At 39.9% G+C, this 20,446-nt stretch overlaps 1 protein-coding gene across 1 annotated transcript in view; it reads left to right on the top strand.

Moving 5' to 3' along the window:
• The first annotated feature begins 1,036 nt into the window (after positions 1-1,036).
• Positions 1,037-20,446, top strand: part of LOC121871274 — a 30,325-nt gene continuing 10,915 nt past the window's right edge. Inside the window, exon 1 of the mRNA XM_042373496.1 lies at positions 1,037-1,210. Within this exon, the coding sequence (XP_042229430.1) occupies positions 1,037-1,210 (174 nt within the window). The remainder of the gene's footprint in view (positions 1,211-20,446) is intronic.

Below are 20,446 nucleotides of genomic sequence, written 5' to 3'. Positions count from 1 at the left end.
AGCTGCAGAATAAACCACGTCCCAAACACAGCAGCCAGGTTAGGTGAGAGAAGCTGCGGAATAAACCACGTCCCAAACACAGCAGCCAGGGTAGGTGAGAGAAGCTGCAGAATAAACCACGTCCCAAACACAGCAGCCAGGATAGGTGAGAGAAGCTGCAGAATAAACCACGTCTTCTCGGGGGTGTACAGCAGAGCATGAGAAAACACAGTGGCATGTTACTGCATAGGTATAACAACTCAGCCAGGGATCAACACCGAGCTCTTGTGAACACTTCCCTGAGCCCCCATCACACAGGAGCGCCACAGAGAGAAAGAGAGAGAGAGAGAGAGAGAGAGAGAGAGAGAGAGAGAGAGAGAGAAGAAACTCCTAAAGCAGAAGAGAGAGAGAGAGAGAAGTCAAAGAACAATGGGGAATGGAGACTAGTGGATATACAAGAGAGAAAATAGTGAAGGCAAGTGAGCCATGGGGGAAGGGGGTGGGGAACACGATGAATATGTATGTGGGAACATTGGATCGACCCCACAACCTGCCACCCAGACTGCATAAACATCCTCTAAACTGACCACATTCTCAATAGTATCGTGGATGGAGTAGATGAGTTAACTAATGCTGATGTAACGGGTTAGGATTTGTTAAGAGGCTAGGCGCCATCTTTGCTTTACTAGGTGTGGTTTAAAGATATACGTTTACAAATATTGACACTTTCAATCGATAAGACAGTAAAGTGTGTAATATTCGACAGCTAATCCTTCAAACTCATAAAACAAATGTTAAATGTTGGGTAATAATGAGATAATGAATCATGATCTGAGTTGAAGTATCGATCACTATGATTCATTTCCCAAGAGTCAGTCAGATGATGGATAGAAAAGGAAGATTTTTTTTTTTGAGGTGGAAGGAGGGGCGAGTTAGTGATGTAAAAATTAAACAGATGGGAAATGACACACACATTGTTAGACAGAAACACACAAAGCGGAGGCGTTAATTAAGTGAATTGTATTCCTCAGTAAAGTGCGAGAGAGTATTATACGTGATGCCCTGTGAACCTCTACAGCGGAACAACCTTATAAATGAATACCATCACGGGCTTATGTCTGGACACTTGATACAGCCGCTGGAGGTGCCTAACCTTCCCCCATCTCACGAGAATAAAAGACCAGAGAAAGAACAGAAGAAAGGAGAATTAGAGAATAAAGAAGGAGTAAAAGTAAGTAAAAGTAAAGAAAAAAGAAATAAACAAAATGAAAAAGGAATAATAAAGGTTATATTATTGTTGCAGTATGGTCACAGATATGGTCATTATACACGAGGTTGTTACACTCGAATCCTCTCCTAATTACCGTACGCTCAAATTCAAAGCCACACTAAACAGACATACAGCTACAAGTACCGTTAACAGGGCACTGTGTCTAACTAGGTGCACTGCTCCCTGTCTATATGTCTTGGCTGGAGGAAGACAGCCTATACACCTGTACATCAGAGTCACCTGCCCATCAGAGTCACCTGCCCATCAGAGTCTCCTCCCCAGCACCAACATTTCACTACACTCAATAGCCCCCTCAGGTAACTTCGACCTTACACCATCTAAGTGTAACAAAACAAACATGAACTACTTTGACTCCCCTGTTGGTGGCTGCATCACTTCGCGCTTCACCTTGCATGAGATACAAGGAGGGGGGGGGGGAAGAGAGAGCTAAACAAAGGTGCTCGTGTGGCGGCAAAACTAAAATATCTGGACTGTGAGAAAAAAAAAACTGAGATGACAAACTATATGAGAGAAACACGTAAGTTGGGATCACCTGAGAACTGCCCCCACTCCCCAACCCCTCGCCCTCCTCATCCCCTCCTTACTGCACCTGAATATCATAACCTAATTTATGTTAGCCTGTTGCTTTAAGTAAATAGTTGTTGAGTATTGATAGTGTTTTAAGATTTTTTCTCCACTTTTCCTCTTTGCTTCGATCTTCTGTTTTCCTCACCTCACCTCCCTCACAACACACTTCACCTTCACCTCACCTCCTCACAACACACTTCACCTTCACCCTCACTTCCCCACACCACGTCTCCAACACTCACCCTTCACCTCACCTCCCTCCACACCACATGTCTCCAACACTTCACCCCTCACCTCACCTCCCTCACACCACATCTCCAACACTTCACCCCTCACCTCACCTCCCTCACACCACATCTCCAACACTTCACCCTCACCTCACCTCCCTCACAACACATGTCTCCAACACTTCACTCTCCCCTCCCTCACACCACATGTCTCAACACTTCACCCTCACCTCTCACCTCCCTCACAACACTTCACTCTCACCTCACCTCCCTCACACATGTCTCCAACACTTCACCCCTCACCTCCCTCACAACACTTCACTCTCACCTCACCTCCCTCACAACACTTCACGTCTCCAACACTTCCTCCCTCACCTCACCTCCTCCACCATGTCTCCAACACTTCACTCTCACCTCACCTCCCTCACACCACATGTCTCCAACACTCTCACCTCACCTACCTCACACCACATGTCTCCAACATCACCCTGACCTCCCTCACATGTCTCAACACTTCACCTCACCTCACCTCCCTCACACCACATGTCTCCAACACTTCACCCTCACAACACATGTCTCCAACACTTCACCCTCACCTCACCTCCCTCACACAACATGTCTCCAACACTTCACCCTCACACCACATGTCTCCAACACTTCACCCTCACCTCACATCCCTCACACCACATGTCTCCAACACTTCACCCTCACCTCACATCCCTCACAACACATGTCTCCAACACTTCACTCTCACCTCACCTCCCTCACAACACGTCTCCAACACTTCACCCTCACCTCCCTCATACCACACCTCACCACCACCAACACAAACAGTTAATTATAAACGTAAATAATCATAAAAGTTCGCACTGGTTTAGTATTTTTGTTGTTTGTTAATATTTTTGTTATTGTTTGTTGTTGTTTGTTTGTTGTTAATATTTTTGTTATTATTTTTGTTGTTTGTTGTTGTTTTTGTAATTTGTTATTATGTCGTTTATTGCTTTTGTTGTTAACCATTGTTTTTGTTTGTTAATGTTTTTGTTATCTGTCATTGCTCTGTCTCGATTGAATAAGTTCTTGTTTTTGCTCCCATGTCATTGTTATCACTTTGTCCCGTTTGTCAATATTTTTTTTGGGGCTTATTGTTCCGTTTGTCTGTGTTTTTTGTTACTTATTCTTCCGTTTGTCTGTGTTTTTTTTATTGTTTTGTCCCGCTTGTCATCATTTTGGTTTACTAGGTGTGATGCTGTGGCTCAGGGATCAACTTGAGATGATCGAAGGTAAACTGTTTGTTGGTTTATACTTAAATTCTCGAACTTCTGTTATTTAACCCTTTGAGGACTGTGGCTTAGCCCCTTGAGGACTATGGTTTAACCCTTTGAGGAAGATGGTTTAAGCCTTTAGAAACAATGGTTTAACTATTTTGAGGACGATGGTTTAACTTTTTGAGGGCGATGGTTTTAAACCCTTGAGAACGATGAATTAACCTTCTTTTGGACGAAAATATAGACCGTTCACTTTCTATCCTAAGGGCCGTTCTTTCATGGTCGGGGTTCCCATAGTCTACCCAGCTGTGTAGATATACCGGAGTTTTGTTGGGGAAGTGAAGGTGGTCACGTAGTGCCAAAGGCTTAGTATTCAGTGTGCTGTAGGCAAGGGAGCCACTTTCACTTTCCTGTCGCTTTACATTAAGCACTGTATTAGATATGTTCCCTCTCTAATGTTCTTGCTATCTGTTTTATGTTTCTCTGTTTATTCATCTGCTTTTCCCTGTGTCAAGTGTTACAAAGAGCGAGCACATAACTCAGACCAACCCCTTGTGGTAATATTACAACACCACGACTCAGTGACAACCCGCGGGGCAGTTTACAACAGCAAGCCGACTCCTCATATCAAGGTGTTCACCCCACAAGTATATGACTGTCATGTACAACACCAGACACTGGTCAGAGACAGCACATACACACTAATATCTCCCCTCGGGTTGTGTACGTACACACACACACACACACTGGGTTATGTGCGCCATACATCACCTCACTAAATCTGATACGGTAGTTATTGATCACTGCCACTGGTGACCTCGACACGTGCAGCTCCCGTGGGAATGCCTATTGACCTGTGACCTGTTGTTGTGACGGTGTGGGAGAACAAAGTGTTCATCTCACCCTGGCCCAAGGAGGTGTAATGTGAGTGACCATTAAGTGTGTGATCCCGGTCTCACCCCACAGAACCACAGTGAGTCAAGGCACTGTTCCTCGGACCTGAGGTAGTGGGGTCACCAGAGTGCATACTCCAGAATTGTCACTTCAGCACATACCACACTGTCTCACTCGAGCGGGTCACCTTTACATCAGAGCCAGGGGCGACGCCAGCCAAATGCATCACGTATACAAGTGGCAGGAGTCACCAAACAGCGTCACTGTAGCAGGTCCACACCCACCTACCAGACTTGAAAGGCGACGACGTAATGAATGCTAGTTTCAACGGGAAGCTTTATCAGTGTGTGTGTGAAAGAGCCAAGATGGTCCATCAACAAGCAGTAAACATGTTGAGAGATACACTCTGCTACCGCCAACTTCCTTACAGTGTGACGCTCACTTGTGTCTGTGGTGTAACAAACAATCTGGTAAGCGTCTGTGAGTAAACCCTGCATACAGCTCAAATCCAAATTATAAAGGAGCCAAGTTCCCACCGTCCAGTATAACTGGTGACTGCTTCTGTTATGGTTCGGTCTGACCCTCTGATTCTAATGTGTTCAGATCATATAATATTATACGGGTCCAGGGGAGCTACGGTGCCACTGCCTATCTCGCTCTCTTCAACTGTACATAAATGAATTCTTTAAACTTTCATCTGCAAAAGTAGAATAGTTTATTCCATACATTAACGTGAACTTAAACTTAGTTTTTGCCTTTAAGCAAGTAGGATGAGTCTGGGTGACTTATCAAAGCTGCGTTTTTCAAATTAGACCTTTGTACAGTGATTTTTTGAGATGCCAAAAGAGTATAAATAATTGTTAAATCATCCTGAATGTAATGTTTATGATTAATAGCATACTAAAAAGTTACAAAAAGGGCTACACATACCTAAAACTTATTAAAACCAACATAATAGTTTTTTTTTAAACAATGTTTTTAAAACAATTTCTTTAAAAAAATTAGAACAATGGTTTTTGCCAACCCTGCTTTTAATAAATAACACCAAAGTCACGTAACTCTAAAATACATTGACGAATTATATTGTTTTAGGTCATATTTTCATAACCTAACCTAACGCTAACCCCAGGTAACGTTAGGGTGTTTAATCCTGACACGATCCTAAGATATTGCCCTAAAATGTCTGTCAAGGTTGATTATGTGGCTGAGGTAGGTCAAAGGTTAAGGTCATATACGATGTAGTTCTTGACCTCAATAGTCCAAGCATCTGAGGGTAGTGTTGAAGCTCCTCCACCTACACACTCTCAGTTTTCCTTTCATACTTCTTGACTAAAATCCTGAGTTATTCCTGGAATTGTTTTGTGTTTGACAGACAGCCAGGGTCACTGAGCCAAAGGTCGCTCGGTCTGCCTTAAGCTTTTACCTTCAACTTTATGATTAAATTCCACTTCACCTGAAGATTCCACCCAAGTTTATTTCACCTGAAGATTAACCAACCTAAGGCTAACCTGACATAACTTAACCTAACCTAACGCGAACCTAATCTGAACTAAACCAACCTATTCTAACGCTAATGCTAAACCTAACCTAACTTAACCTAAACCAACCTTATCTAACCTAACCTAACTTAACCTAATCTACCTTAACTCATTCTAAACTAACATACGCTAATCCAACTTCAACTAACCTAACCCTTCAGGTACTGTAACATTAGGGTTGATTAAACTTCAGGTGAAATAAACTAGGGTGCCTAATCTTCAGGTGATCCTAAATTGCAACTACGATTTACCATTTTGGGGAGAGAGAGAGAGAGAGAGAGATCCATGAATATATGACCGTGTTGGTAAATATGTAATACTGTATTTATCATTTGGATAAAACTCGTCGAATGTGTCTATCTGTCAGTCATGTCTGTCAGTCTGTTATGTGTTAACTGTCTGTTGGCTGGATGTTTATTGATTATGGAGAAGACAGTGTTAAAAAAAGAGGAGAGGAGGTTACAGGTGTCTCAAGCAGGAATCTAAATTAACTTTCACATTATTGTTCTCACAGCCTTCAGTCTTACGTCACCAAGTGTTTTTATTATCATCATCATCATCATCATCATCATCATCATCATCATCATCATCATCAATCATCGTCGTCATTATTGTTCTTATTTTTTACTGTTATTATTGTTATTATTTTATTTTATATCACATGATGTCCTACGTTAAGACACACAAGAAATTCACTTTTATTCCATACTACTAAATAATAAATAAACCAGAACAGTTCTTGGATACTGTAACGTGTGGGAGTGATCTGGTTAGCCCCTCTGATCTACCTTACGCACACAACCACAACCCGGGCCAGCCAATACTCGGGGGAAAGATGATAACTGAGGTGTAATAAGGTTAGGTTAGGTTAGGTTTTATTAAATATGTTATGTGTGTGTGGCTTGTGACTGACCTGGGGGAGTAGTGCCCAACCCAGGGTATCTATGCCCAGGGGTCACAAGTCACAAGTCAGCTAGATCAGTCACTGCAATGGGCGTTAGTTGGTTAGACTGCATGATGAAATATGCATCGTCAACGCCCAGATCATCGTCTAGTGAGTCAACGCCACTGGCACCACCACTGACCAGAACAACACTATACTGACGCTAGTAAAGTGAAGCAATACCACCAACCGAGGGAAGCAACAACACCAACACACACACACACACACCTGCCGCCACACAAGTAGTAAACACATCTAACGAGGCGCGACACCTGCCCCTCTTCCTGACCTCCCTAACCTGTGCTGCTATGACGACCCCTACAGCTACCACCAGGCCGTCCCCGTGATTGACTGGTCATTATTATTGCGTATATCTGTACTTGTACCAAAGGTGAATATTCTATACTGTGTTAGTGGTATAAATTTCCCATGAAGAGTGATATCAATACACTTTGAATTTATTATTATTATTGTTATTATTATTAAAATTATTGTTGTTATTGTCATTACTATTATTATTATTATTAAAATTATTGTTGTTACTATCATTATTATTATTATTATTATTAGTAGTAGTAGTAAAGTGGTGGCGAATGTGTGACTATTGGGGGAGGCTGGAGGCCACGTAAAATAATAGTGGTAGTAGTCTTATCTCTATTATACCTTACCTTTACAGCTTTATCTGACGTTTCTCTCTCTCTCTCTATATATATATATTTTTTTTTTCTCCCGGACCGCCGCAGATGTATGTACTGTATAATAATATTTCATCAGTACATTCGAGTCATTTCTCATATTTAAGAATCACACACAACACAACACAACACACAACACAACACAACACACACACACACACACACACACACACACAACAGACACACACATCTAATACACAAACAGTACTTAAGATCAATGTACACTATCATGGCACATCACCTTGTACACAAAGTCAATGCACATGTTTGTTCCACTCTCGACCTGACTTAAAGCTGGTCATTCATAAAAGCCGAGTCCACTACAGTGATCATGGAGCCTGGTCGATCACCTGACTGATGTAACCATTGTATATATCGACATTGTAAGGACAGGTTATCTGCGTGGTTACTGACAACTTTGTAGTGTGTGTGTGTGTTTTAAGGTTGATGTAGTATACATATCCACGCTCATATACGTGAATAATGTACACACACACACACACATATGGTTCTCTAAGCTTGTATGTCCACATAAATAGTAAAATAACACAAACATTACTCACACACACACACAAGGGTATCCTAACAAACTACTGTATAACCATTTACATGAAACGCGCAGTTGTCAGACAGTGTGGGCGTGATCCTAGGCGTGTGACAGTGGGAGGGTGTAATATCGCTTTGGAGTGTGGTATATTATAAGTGTTGCCACGCTTACAATATGCCATAGAGTGGAGTGTGACATAGTGTTGGAGTGTGGTATATTATAAGTGTTGCCACGCTTACAATATGCCATAGAGTGGAGTGTGACATAGTGTTGGAGTGTGGCATATTATAAGTGTTGCCACGCTTACAATATGCCAAAGAGTGGAGTGTGACATAGTGTTGGAGTGTGGCATATTATAAGTGTTGCCACGCTTACAATATGCCATAGAGTGGAGTGTGACATAGTGTTGGAGTGTGGCATATTATAAGTCTTGCCACGCTTACAATATGCCATAGAGTGGAGTGTGACATAGTGTTGGAGTGTGGCATATTATAAGTGCTGCCACGCTTACAATATGTCATAGTGTGATGGAGAATGACATATTGTAAGTGTTGTCACGCCTACAATATGTCATGGAGTGATAAAGTGCGTCATAGTGTAGGAGTGTGACAGTGTTGAAGTATGACATATTGTAAGTGTAGATGTATGTTATAATAAGGAAGATCGACATGGCGTGGGCGTGTGGCAGCGTGGGAGAATGACAATGCGTGGGAGTGAGGCGGAGCACAGGATAACGTGGGTGGTACAGCCGTGGGGTGTGGCAGAGATTGAGAGCGAGTCAACGAGAGAGATCCAAAAGAGATGAACTGTCGGAAAACTGCGTAGTTGAGAGAGAGAGAGAGAGAGAGAGAGAGAGAGGTAGACCACTCAGGTAGGCGGTGTGAGGGGGCGGGAGTGAGGGAGGGATGGAGGGAGGCCGCTGTGGAATGGCAGTAAACGCCGATAGAAAATCAATATGCTGAGGAAGTTTGGGAGGTGAGCCACATCACGACGAGGAACATTACGCCAAGCACTCAGACCTCTACACAGGTTCCTGCCCGATGCTTAGCTCTCATCAGCGTCGGGAGGAGCCAGCCACCTCTCCTTCTGCCGGCAGTACTTCCCAGCTGACGGCGAGCGATCACGTATACAACCAGCATCCTGCGCTAACTTTCCGCCCTCGTAGTCACTCGTCAGGCCCCACTCCCCCTCTCAGCTTGATATTATGATGCATTGTTATTGCCGTCGTCTAAAAGGTCAGGTTGAAGAGTAAGGAGAGTGTTAGGAGGAGCGTGAATAAGTTGTTCTTTTCTGAGTTAACTAGAGGGAGTTCCCCTCACCTTGCCCTTTTGACCGGTTCACGGAGCCTCCGCGCCCACAGCCCCAGGACAGCGTTGCCGATCTTCACGCTCCTTCTTACACTTCCTTGCTCATTAAGTCTTATAGCTCCTGGTGTTTTAGTGCCATATCGCAGTATCTAAATGAAGACTAAGCGTCTTTAATGTTATATTAATTAAGGGTTGGCAGAATGAGTGGGTGTATATGAGTGTTTATGTGAGCGTAATAATTCCCTGGCATCACTGTAGCTCCAGCAACAGTTTGTTTATCCGGGAACAACGTGTTCAGAACTGTAAATTTGGACGTGACTTCGTCTCATTTTATATCCTTAACTTACTGTTTTACGCAATATGCCCGTGCTTATAGTATTATATATTACTTAGTGTGTTGTACACAACTTTCATTCTCTATCTTTACAACTTTTTAACATACACAAATGAGTGAAACAACATAACTGACACCAACATGAGATTTTGTGCGCCAGGTTCCTGGAAATCCAGAGGCAGCCAACAGAAATTTGGAGTGCCAGATGTATAGGAAGAGGGTGTGATAAATTATCAGGTGAACCATGTACACTACATCACTGCATATATATATATATATATATATATATATATATATATATATATATATATATATATATATATATATATATATATATATATATATATATATATATATATATATATATATATATATATATATATATATATATATATATATATATATATATATATATAAACTTGTCACGCTAAATTGGGATAATCGCCAATTAAATTTTAAAAAGCACTTGACGTCTTTTTGCCAAACAAAGATAACGTTTTCTTTTTATTACGACAACTTAATTGAAATTAATTCCTATGCCGTAGAATTTGTATTTCATTAAGAAGTCATTAGTCAGCCATCATCAGACAGCCAAAGTAAGTTGGGTGATGTAAGTTAGTAAGTTTAAGAAAAAAGGTAGTACATACTGTAGAGGTTATTGCTACTGCTGTAAGGAAATTATCCCTATCCCTATTTAACGTGTCACTTTAAATAGGGATATTAACGAAATAATGTTAATTTCTAAATACGGCAATTAACTCAAATAGGTGTCTGTGTGGGGGAACAAGTAGATAATCAGAATACAAACAGTGGATGAAGAGCACCATTAGTAACCGAACACAACCTGACCTATCCTTAACTTACCTAATTAAGATATAGTTTGGTTAGGGTTAGTTAAAGACCACTTAACTGACACAGCAAATGTTCAATATGTTATAGGAATACAGGGTGCGGTGGCAGAGAGGATACTGTGTCCGCCTCCCGTCCTAAGGCTCCCAGGTTCATACTATTAACAGTTGTCCTCGATTCAACAACTCTCTCTCTCTCTCTCTCTCTCTCTCACCTAAACTCCCTCTAAGTATGCGGTGAAAATCACTTCTTAATGGGTCTAAGGTGCTAAAACAACGCACCATAAACACTGCCTTAATGTGGTCTTGAGTACTCCTGTTTACATTATTGAAAATATCCGTATAGTAACATTTCCTGTATATGATGACGGTACTTCATAAACCGTCAACACACAACTTAGACAGGTTTGAGTTGATAAGGTGGTGAAAGTTCATTTACACACAGTGAACCTCAACTCAAGTGTTCATAACTAAGACACGATCACCATCTGGGGGATGAGATCACTGTAAACACGGCGGTAAACAGTGGAAATTCTCCCATGAGCATTTCAGCCAATCAGCTTTGCATAATGAAGGTATTATCAAGTTACATTACCTGCAGCTCTTCCTTGGTACACCGTCCACTATACTTCTCCCAGCGACTGTGTTAACGACTGTTCTCCTCGTGAGTAAGGTAAAGCTTTCTCTCAAGTGTCAGCTGAGGCACTTTGCTAACGTCGCTTCACTCTACCTTTGTTTTATACTGAAAAAATAAGAATAAATAATAAATTAATATACACATACTTATACTGCATATAACACACACACACACACACATAGAGCTAGAGAAAAAAACACAGCCGGAGAGAAAGTGACACACGATGGTACAGTACATAATTATCATCCATCAGCCATTATCAATTCACCGCAGGATGAAGGTTTCCGTATACTGTACAGTATTTCCACAAGCATAGTTCCATCTTCCTCCCTGCCCTCTGAAGCCTTGCTAACTTCATCTATATATAAGGTGTTGATCTCCACCGTGTTTCGCGTGCTGGAGGTGAGTGAGGATGTGTTTGGTCTACAAGTGAGCTGGTTTTATACACTATGGCCTCTCCATCCTCCCTCACACTTTATTTAAATCTTATAATATTATGTAAAATCTCCTACCTCTTTTTGTCTCACTTATTAATTTTTTCCCCTCACTACCTGTCACAACAGAAGGTAGTAAGGATGAGGTGTCAGAAAAATTCATGAATTTTATGGAGTGAAAGACGAGCTGCGAAATTCAATGAATATTTAATCAGTTTGTTTTTGCCGCTGGGCGTCTAGTTTATTGTGCACCCCATGATCATCTCGTGGACGGTAGCTCAGTAAACTGCACGTGCCTGGGACCTAGACCTCAGTGACAGATAAGTATTAGTTTTATAGTCGACAAGTTTACAAGTTATACCGTTTACAAGTTTTCTAGGGATTCTGGGTATGACATTATTGACTTTACATTGTGTGTGTGTTCACTGACCTGCCACGTGTACTGTACATTTAACCAGCACCTAGTCTAGCTCTTGCTACACGTGTTAGTCTGCTCACAGTGTTTGTTGCTTCATATATATGTTTCTCTCCACACATTACATCACCGATCAATTTAAATACCATCCTCATGTCTCAGGGCTGGTGACCATGACCTTCAGACATTTTCAAGCTGCCTTTACCAATTTTCCCAGCCTTTGCATCTCTCCGGGGACCGCAGCTTTTAATTTCATTAATCCACTCAGCCACTGCCTTCCCCTGCCCCGGCCCCCCTACCTCCAATTTTGCCCATTAATTTTTCTATCATTATCTCCTCATCTCAAATTATATGGTTATTACATTATGATGGACTAGGACATTCTCTTGTGAGTTATGTCTGAGTGTATCAAGGTTTTTAAAGTGTAATTCTAATTTTTTTATGAATTACGAAGAGAAGAGTTTTGTTACAGACTAAAATTATATACAACACTGTCTTTGAAGCTGAGAGTTTGTGTTAAGTTTGTGTTGTGTCGTGTAACTATCGAGGTGTTGAGATGGACGCCTTAGAATCTTCAGTTTAATTCCCTTTCTCATTATTTATACCTGTGTCTGACTTCTCACTCCACCTAACCTAACCTAACCCAACCTCACACTCCACCTAACCTAACCCAACTTAATCTAACCACTACAATCAGGGTGAGAGAGAGAGAGAGAGAGAGAGAGAGAGAGAAACATTCCTAGCCGCTGTATCTGTAGCTAAATAGAACATATTACACGAGGGTTATCACCATGCACTTCAGGAGATAATATGAATGTGTTCGAGAGAGCAATAACTCGAGCAGTCAATTGGAGCTGGAGGGTAAAGATCAATCAATTTTCCTTAAGGGTGGGAGGTAGGTGGAGAGAGTCATGTCAAGTGGATCTATCTACCAGAATACAGGAAGGTGATGGTTGTTGTTGTTGTGGTTTATAACTTTCATGGGTGCAGGAAGATGGTGGTTGTTGTTGTGGTTTACAATTTTCTTAGGTGCAGGAAGGTCAAGGTGGTTGTTGTTATTGTTGTTGTCAGTGGCGGCTCGTGAAAAATAAAATGGAGGGACTGCAAGCCTCACACAGCAGTAGGATACACAAATTTGACCTACCTCAGGTATGAGTTGTAGTTGATGTCCACTAATTCCCAGGGCATGGTAGTAGTGTTGGTGGTGATGGACCAGTATTAATTGAAAATAAAGTCGGCGTGTCTGCTCTTCGATGTAGCAAAATTGTTTATTACTATTTCATTAAAATCCTTTATTTCTGTTATCATTTTATTTTCAATGGATATCACTGCTAAAGCAGACAGTCTGTCATTCACCATGGTACTGCGCAAAAAAGTTTTAATTCTCTTCAAAGTTGAAAAGCACCTTTTAACCACACGATTTAACCACACCGTCCACACGTTGTACGAGACTGAGCTGCTTCAAGTGCGGCGGCGGCGCCAATTAATAACAGACATCAATCGTACAGCATTGACAGCAACTATGAAAGTAACTTAAATTTTGGTCTGATTTTAATGAAAATTCACTTAGCAACGTATTGAAAATAATTAAATAACATATAAAATGATATATTTGTTGGTAGTGTATTATTCAGCTGTCTCTCTAAAGGAATCATACGCCTGGCAGTGAGTGTCTGGGGGGACTGCAGCCCTATGGACGAGCCGCCACTGATTGTTGTGGTTTATAACTTTCATGGGTACAGGAAGATGGTGGTTGTTGTTGTCCTTGCAATGCCTCGCATGTGGGTCATCTCAAACTCACCCCCAATATTACTCAAGAAAAACAATTGATCTCTTTATCCTTCGACCTGTGTCCTGAATCTTAAGGACTCATATGGTGAAATTTCCCCAAACATCTGATGAGAGAATTTTCCTGGTTGTAGCACAGTATCATTTTATATCATACTTAATGTGTACCACCAAACATATCAGAATGAAAGAAGGAAAATAAGATTGCTACAACAACCATATATTCTGAACACGAAGGAATTACTTGGAACTCTTCTATTCAATACAAATACAAGTTAAACAGAAAAGACAAGAGAAGTGGTACTCAATTCTTGATATAGCGGTTCCATGTTTCATGATTTGTTTGGTGTAAAAATGTCATTCATATCATCCGTCAGATATCAACACATGAGCCTCATATAGAAAAGTGCTTGACCTCTTGAGTAATTTTCCCGTATTGTAAGTTGACGTAATATTTATACTGTACTGTAATATGAAATAATGTAAAGGCATTGGCAGATAAAAATACAAGCAAGAGGAACTGTTTTTTTATCTAAAGTAAATCCAAATTTGAAAATTCAGTTCTAACAGAGGAAGTTCATAATTAACCGTATTTTGTTTCATTAAAAAAGACATGACTTTTACAAACTTCTTGAAAACATTTGTTTTCCATGCTCAACACAGCAACACTTCTTATGGCCCTGGGCTGCTGTTGGCAAATTCGTTAGTGTGTTTACATGACAATAGATGGCGTTAAGTGTTTCCCCATCTAACTACAGGTACAGGTAATACTTAATAACTCTGTCAGTTCCCCACAGATGGTGCTACAATGAACTATTGTACAATATTTCTCGAATAACAAGATAATTTAGCGATGGTGTCGAACTGAAATATGTCAAGATTTTGAGAGGAATTACAAGTTTATATAATGAGGCTTGTTTAACATTATGTGTTTATTAATATACAGTATATAATTATGTAATCTTACGGTTTCCTTCTTTAAATCTCTGACCTATCTGTAAATCCCATCCTCACTTCTGTAATCCATAATGAAGTTTAACCTAACTAATCTTTACCTAACCAAACCTTGTTTATTTAGAAAAGTATAAATTCCTTTAATTATTCAATAAACTCTTTTTAGCATACATTTCTCCCTTACAAAAGCCCATACCAGTCATGATTAAATAGTGATTAGATTTTAACTGACAAATCTTACTCAAATTCATAATTCTTGTCAGGATATAAATTTTAATTAACAAATCCTAACTAACTCTTGTGTCATTATACTATATATATATATTCTAAATTAATTAATCCTTAACTAACTCTTGTGTCAACTAATATACTATATATATATATTCTAAATTAATTAATCCTTAACTAAATTTAGTATTAATCTTGATAAATTTATTCTAACTAATAAATCCTTCCTAGTTTTTAATATATTCATTATACTTAGATTTGAATTAATAAACCCAACCAAACTATTGAATTAAACCATGATACAGTATTTAGATTTTAACTACCAACTCCTACCTACCTCTGAAATTAATCATATACCGATAATGCATTGATTTCAACTCATAAAATTACTCCTCATAAGACTTTTAACATTGGACATTCTCACCTAACTCTGAAATTCATTCTTGATGTGGATTTTAACTTACAATAATCCAATTTAACAGTCATATTACTCATGGTGTATGGATTGTGAGATAAATCTTGACCTAACTCCTATCTTATTCATATTATATGGATGATAAACAAATAAACTTTGACCTAACTCCAAAAATTGTGTCATGACATTTGAACTTTCACTCGTGAAACCTAATCTAACCTAACCATCCTATCCTAACCTAACTCTTCAAATTTTGTCTTGATATTTGGATTTTAACTAATAAAACCTAACCTAATCTAACCTATCCAAACTCCTAAAATTCACTGTTGATATATAAACTTTAACTTGGTCTAAAATATTATAAGAAAAGTGAGTCACAAGGCCTGATGACTCATTATGAGAAAAACAATTAAATTCAGTCTTGACATGGATTTCAATGTGGATTTTAATTTACTTTACCTAATTGAGTCATGGCATATGGATTTAAAAGCTGAAAAAATCCTTGTTCTTAAGTTTCTCATCACAGGTGGATCTTGATTTACTTTATATGTGTCAAGTGAATGTACAGTATCTAGTTAAGGTTGTCTCAGTACAGCTTTGATGATATTTTGGGATGTTCTTTTTATTTTAACTTAATCAAACAGTTACAAAGTTGCCACATGCCAAAAAAAGCCTGGGAATTTCATGGCAGGTCAAAGATTTTTTCTAAGTTTAGAGAAAAGTCAGGGAATTCCATATAAACTCTGAGTATTTTGCATTTTCAAAATGATGTTCAGGATTTGTTCTGCATATCAGGCTGGAATGTGAAATTGATTCATTGATAGTGACTTGTTCATTTACATTAATTAATGTCATCTGCAGCCAGAAGGTCAGCTAATTTGACTGAACTGTTAGCATTCTCTCCCACAGTCTGCTTGTTTTATATTGCTTAAATGGTATTGATAACTCTATTCTGCTGTTCTTTCAGATATACACCTGTACAGTAGATGATAATCCAATTTCAACAGAAAAATAAAGCTAAAACTGGGAAAATGCTTTAGAAAGTTACTTAAAGAGGCTAATGATCTAGCAAAAACAATCGGAAAAGGAAAGAAAAAATTGTCTATACAGGTACCAGGGTCGGCCGATTTAAATCAATGATTAAAACAGAAACACTTTTTTTAATCTATGCCTTTTTTCTTGGTTTTAATATGTTTTTGTTGGTTTTTATTTCTTACAAATGGTTTTGATAATTTATAGATTTGAAAAAGGCGTATGATAGAGTGAACAGAAAAGCATTGTGGGAGGCATTACAAGTGTATGGGGTGGGAGGAAGGCCATTAAATGCAGTAAAATCATGCTGTGAGGACAACGGGGCAACATTTGAAATAAATGTGGATGTTAGACAGGGATGTACTATGTCCCTGTGGTTGTTCAATATAGATATGGATGTGAACTACTGTGTCATACTCTGGTGAGTGGTGATAATAGGCTTTCTTACAGGGCTGCACACATCTCAAGTTGCACAGTGGTCAGTATAACTGGTGACTGCTTCTGTTTCTGGTTGACCTCTGACCCTCTGATTCTAATGTGTTCAGATCATTGTACTGTACCTGTATTACTGTATAGGAGTCCAGAGAGGAGCTAAGTTGCCACTGCCCCGTCCCCCACTCTCTCTCTCCAACTGAAACACTAACCTATCCTAACACAATCTAATCTAACCTTACACCACCCAAAGCGCTACGTTGCTTAATCACCAGGTTAAAAACTGGGAGGTAATCTTCAGTTATCCCTTTGACGTTTTTATGCATCATTTAATAGCAAGAGGACCAAGAGCCACTTCACAAGTCATCCCTGATGTAAAACCACGATTTTGAGCCCATTAATATTTGTTTTTACCTTCTGTTACTTTTCACACATTAGTCAATTTCTTACATAATAGTTTTTCTTACATATTAGTTACTTTCTCACGTACTTACTTTCTCATTTATATTAGTTACTTCATCACAAACCGGACACGAGTGTTAGTTGCCTCACCTCCACAACACCCTGACTGTCTGTACCACACCTTCCTCACCATACATGTCACTTGATACAATCCATCATGGTAGACAATGGAATGACTAAAGCTGACTAAAGCGCTTGTTTGAATCTGTGTGCGTGGTTCAAATTCCTCTGCAAGTTCTTTCCTGATTTTTTAGGGGGGTGGAGTGGATGGGGTAGAGGGGTTCTGTTTCCGCCAGCACCTCTTTAACTTTCTATTCTTACCTACAGCTGTAACACCTTCTGTAATAGTGACTGTATTGTATGTGCCGAGACGATTTAGCGTAATGTTCCAGCTGGGTCTTAGATTAGGAGTAGCCAAGAGCCGGATTACATGAAGTTTTAATCCCTTCTAGTTTATTTCACCTTAAGATTAACCACTCCTAATGCTAATTTAGACATACTAACCTAACCTAACCCTATCCTAATATATGCTATCTAATCTAACCAAATCTAGCCTTATTTAATCTAACCTATCTTAGCCTAATCCCTCCAGGCAACGTCAGGGTCTTCAATCATTAAGTGAAATAAGGTGCGGGAGAGATACATAATCTTTAAAGGGATAAATATTGCACTCTAGATGGCGTATTAAAGTAAATAACAACAGGGCTAAAGCTGCCTCTAAAATAACTACAAGTCAACCCGAGTCGTCAACTAAATGGTCTAAATGTCAAGGATTACAGACAAAAAAAAATGAAATATGTACTGTACTTCCTGTTGGCCTCTTCTTTTTCTTCTGAGTCTTGAAATGGTGGAAAGGTGATTTGTTAAAGACACATCCTGACAATAAGGCTATCATAGTGAACCAAACCCCGTAACTCTCTCTCTCTCTCTCTCTCTCTCTCTCTCTCTCTCTCTCTCTCTCGTCAAATATTTCAAAGGACCATTAAAGAGGCCATTTTTATATCGGATTTAATGCTCCACACCCCGGGAGAGCCAGAGTGTGGGTGTTGCTGGGAGCGGCCAGGTGAGGTGTGTTAATGATGTTGACGGGAGTTAACGAGAGGTGAGGGCAGACCTGCACCCTCCTGTCTCATGACGTCATCGGGTGTGTACTTACCATCTGACTCACTTACTCTCACTGTCTGTATCACTGTCCAGACCGTAGTATACATGTCACTGTACAGACTGTAGTACACGTCATTGTACATTTTACTGTACATGCCACAGTACACAAACCAATGTACATATCACCATAGTCAACACTGCACACATTATCAACACACGTCACTGTATAGATATCTCTCTCTCTCTCTCTCTCTCTCTCTCTCTCTCTCTCTTATACACACCGTCCCTACGTACATTACATAACAAACTTTACAACCAATCACAGACCAATAAATAAAAGCTATTTCTCTACTTCTATCTTATTACGGAGCCAAATAAATCCATCCCACTCCCAAACCTACATTTACCCACAACTGAAAAGACTCCCTCATGCGCGAATACCATATACCGTCAGGTCAAGAAGAAGTGGACACTGGGCTCACGAACACTGCCAGAAATTAATGGTATTTTTTTAGCGAAGATTTATATAAGGTTTCTCAAGGTGGTATACAGACAAGTGGTTGCGAGTTTCTAAGACGTCTGTAATAATAACAATAATAATAATAATAATAATAATAATAATAATAATAATAATAATAATAATAATAACGATGATGATGATGGTGATGATAATGATAATAATAATAATACATTCTTCATTCAATATTTCATCCGCTATAATACAAGTTGACAAATTTCAAGAGAATACAAACTCACCATTTTCAATCACTGCCATTCATTCATTCATTCATTCCCTCTCCTGTAATAAATATGTTCTACTATGGTATTCCCTTTTCATAACCAACCCTTTGACATGCAGTATATATACATCTACCTGATTCTATCTCCGTTACTTCACACAATCCAATATCAGCCGACAACATCACGGTCATCCCCAACCCAGCACAACATCACACGACACCATGCTATCCACTCCTTCACGCACATCACTTTTTCCTGGATGTCTACTTCCCTACCCCCTTCACTTCTGCATTCTTCATTTCATTCTTTCATCTCCTTCTTGGTCTTTCCCTTCTCCCTCCTACTATCCATTCGTTTATTAGACTCTCTTTCCCCTCTCAATGTCGTTTTCTCTCTTTCTCTCCTGCCTCTCCCCTCTGTGTCGTTTTCTCCCTCTCCCTTCTCCCCTCCCAGCCTCCGAATCCTCTCACCTGCCGTTGCCATGACAACCACCACCATACCAATAACACCCACGCCCATTAGTTACCGTATCTCTCTCTCTCTCTCTCTCTCTCTCTCTCTCTCTCTCTCTCTCTCTCTCTCTCTCTCTCTCTCTCTCTTTACTTGATGCACTTAAGTCAACAAACAACACAAAGAAGACAAATAGACAATAAACCAGACAGACAAGTAAAGCAAAGACCAACAACACAGACAATAGACCAGACAGACAGACAACAGACAAACAGAACAATTTAAGAAACAGATAAACAGAAACAGACAAAAAAGACCCAACAGACAGAGACCATCATGACCACCAGACCATGACGCAGGGCCACAGCAGTAGTGCGCCGTGGTCTGGTCACAGTGGTATTTAGGCAAGGTAATTTACCACACACTCTCTTTGATCCTGAAATATAACAATGTGATAATTTAATACTAATTTCATGAGTGTGTGTACATAAACATACATACATACCGTATATACACACATACATAAATACACATACATACCATATATACATACATACATATAACCTCTCCCCCATCACTATACTGTAAGTTACTGTACTTATGTATCACTTATGTCCTGTGTATATTTTTAGCTTATGGATGCTGAATTTCCAAACAAATAGATACTATTATTATTATTACAGTGGTCCAGGTGCCTCATGTTGTGTATCTCCCACATAAGGTTCTCGTGGACTCATTTGGACTCAAGAGGACTTCGCTACTTTAGGTCTCTGAAGTCACGTATTGACCTGTGAGCCACTGGGGGTCTCCTGGAGTGAGGTGATGTAAGGACCACATCACGGTCCCACGCTAACACTGGTTGTGGAGGAGCCAGTGAATGATGTGGTGTCATGTGATGGGTCCACAACAGTCAGGTGAA

The sequence above is a fragment of the Homarus americanus genome, unplaced genomic scaffold (assembly GCF_018991925.1).
Source record: "Homarus americanus isolate GMGI-L3 unplaced genomic scaffold, GMGI_Hamer_2.0 scaffold46973, whole genome shotgun sequence".
Taxonomy (NCBI): domain Eukaryota; kingdom Metazoa; phylum Arthropoda; class Malacostraca; order Decapoda; family Nephropidae; genus Homarus; species Homarus americanus.
The sequence above is the reverse complement of the archived record's forward strand: the minus strand, read 5'-3'. Positions and strand labels throughout refer to the sequence as shown.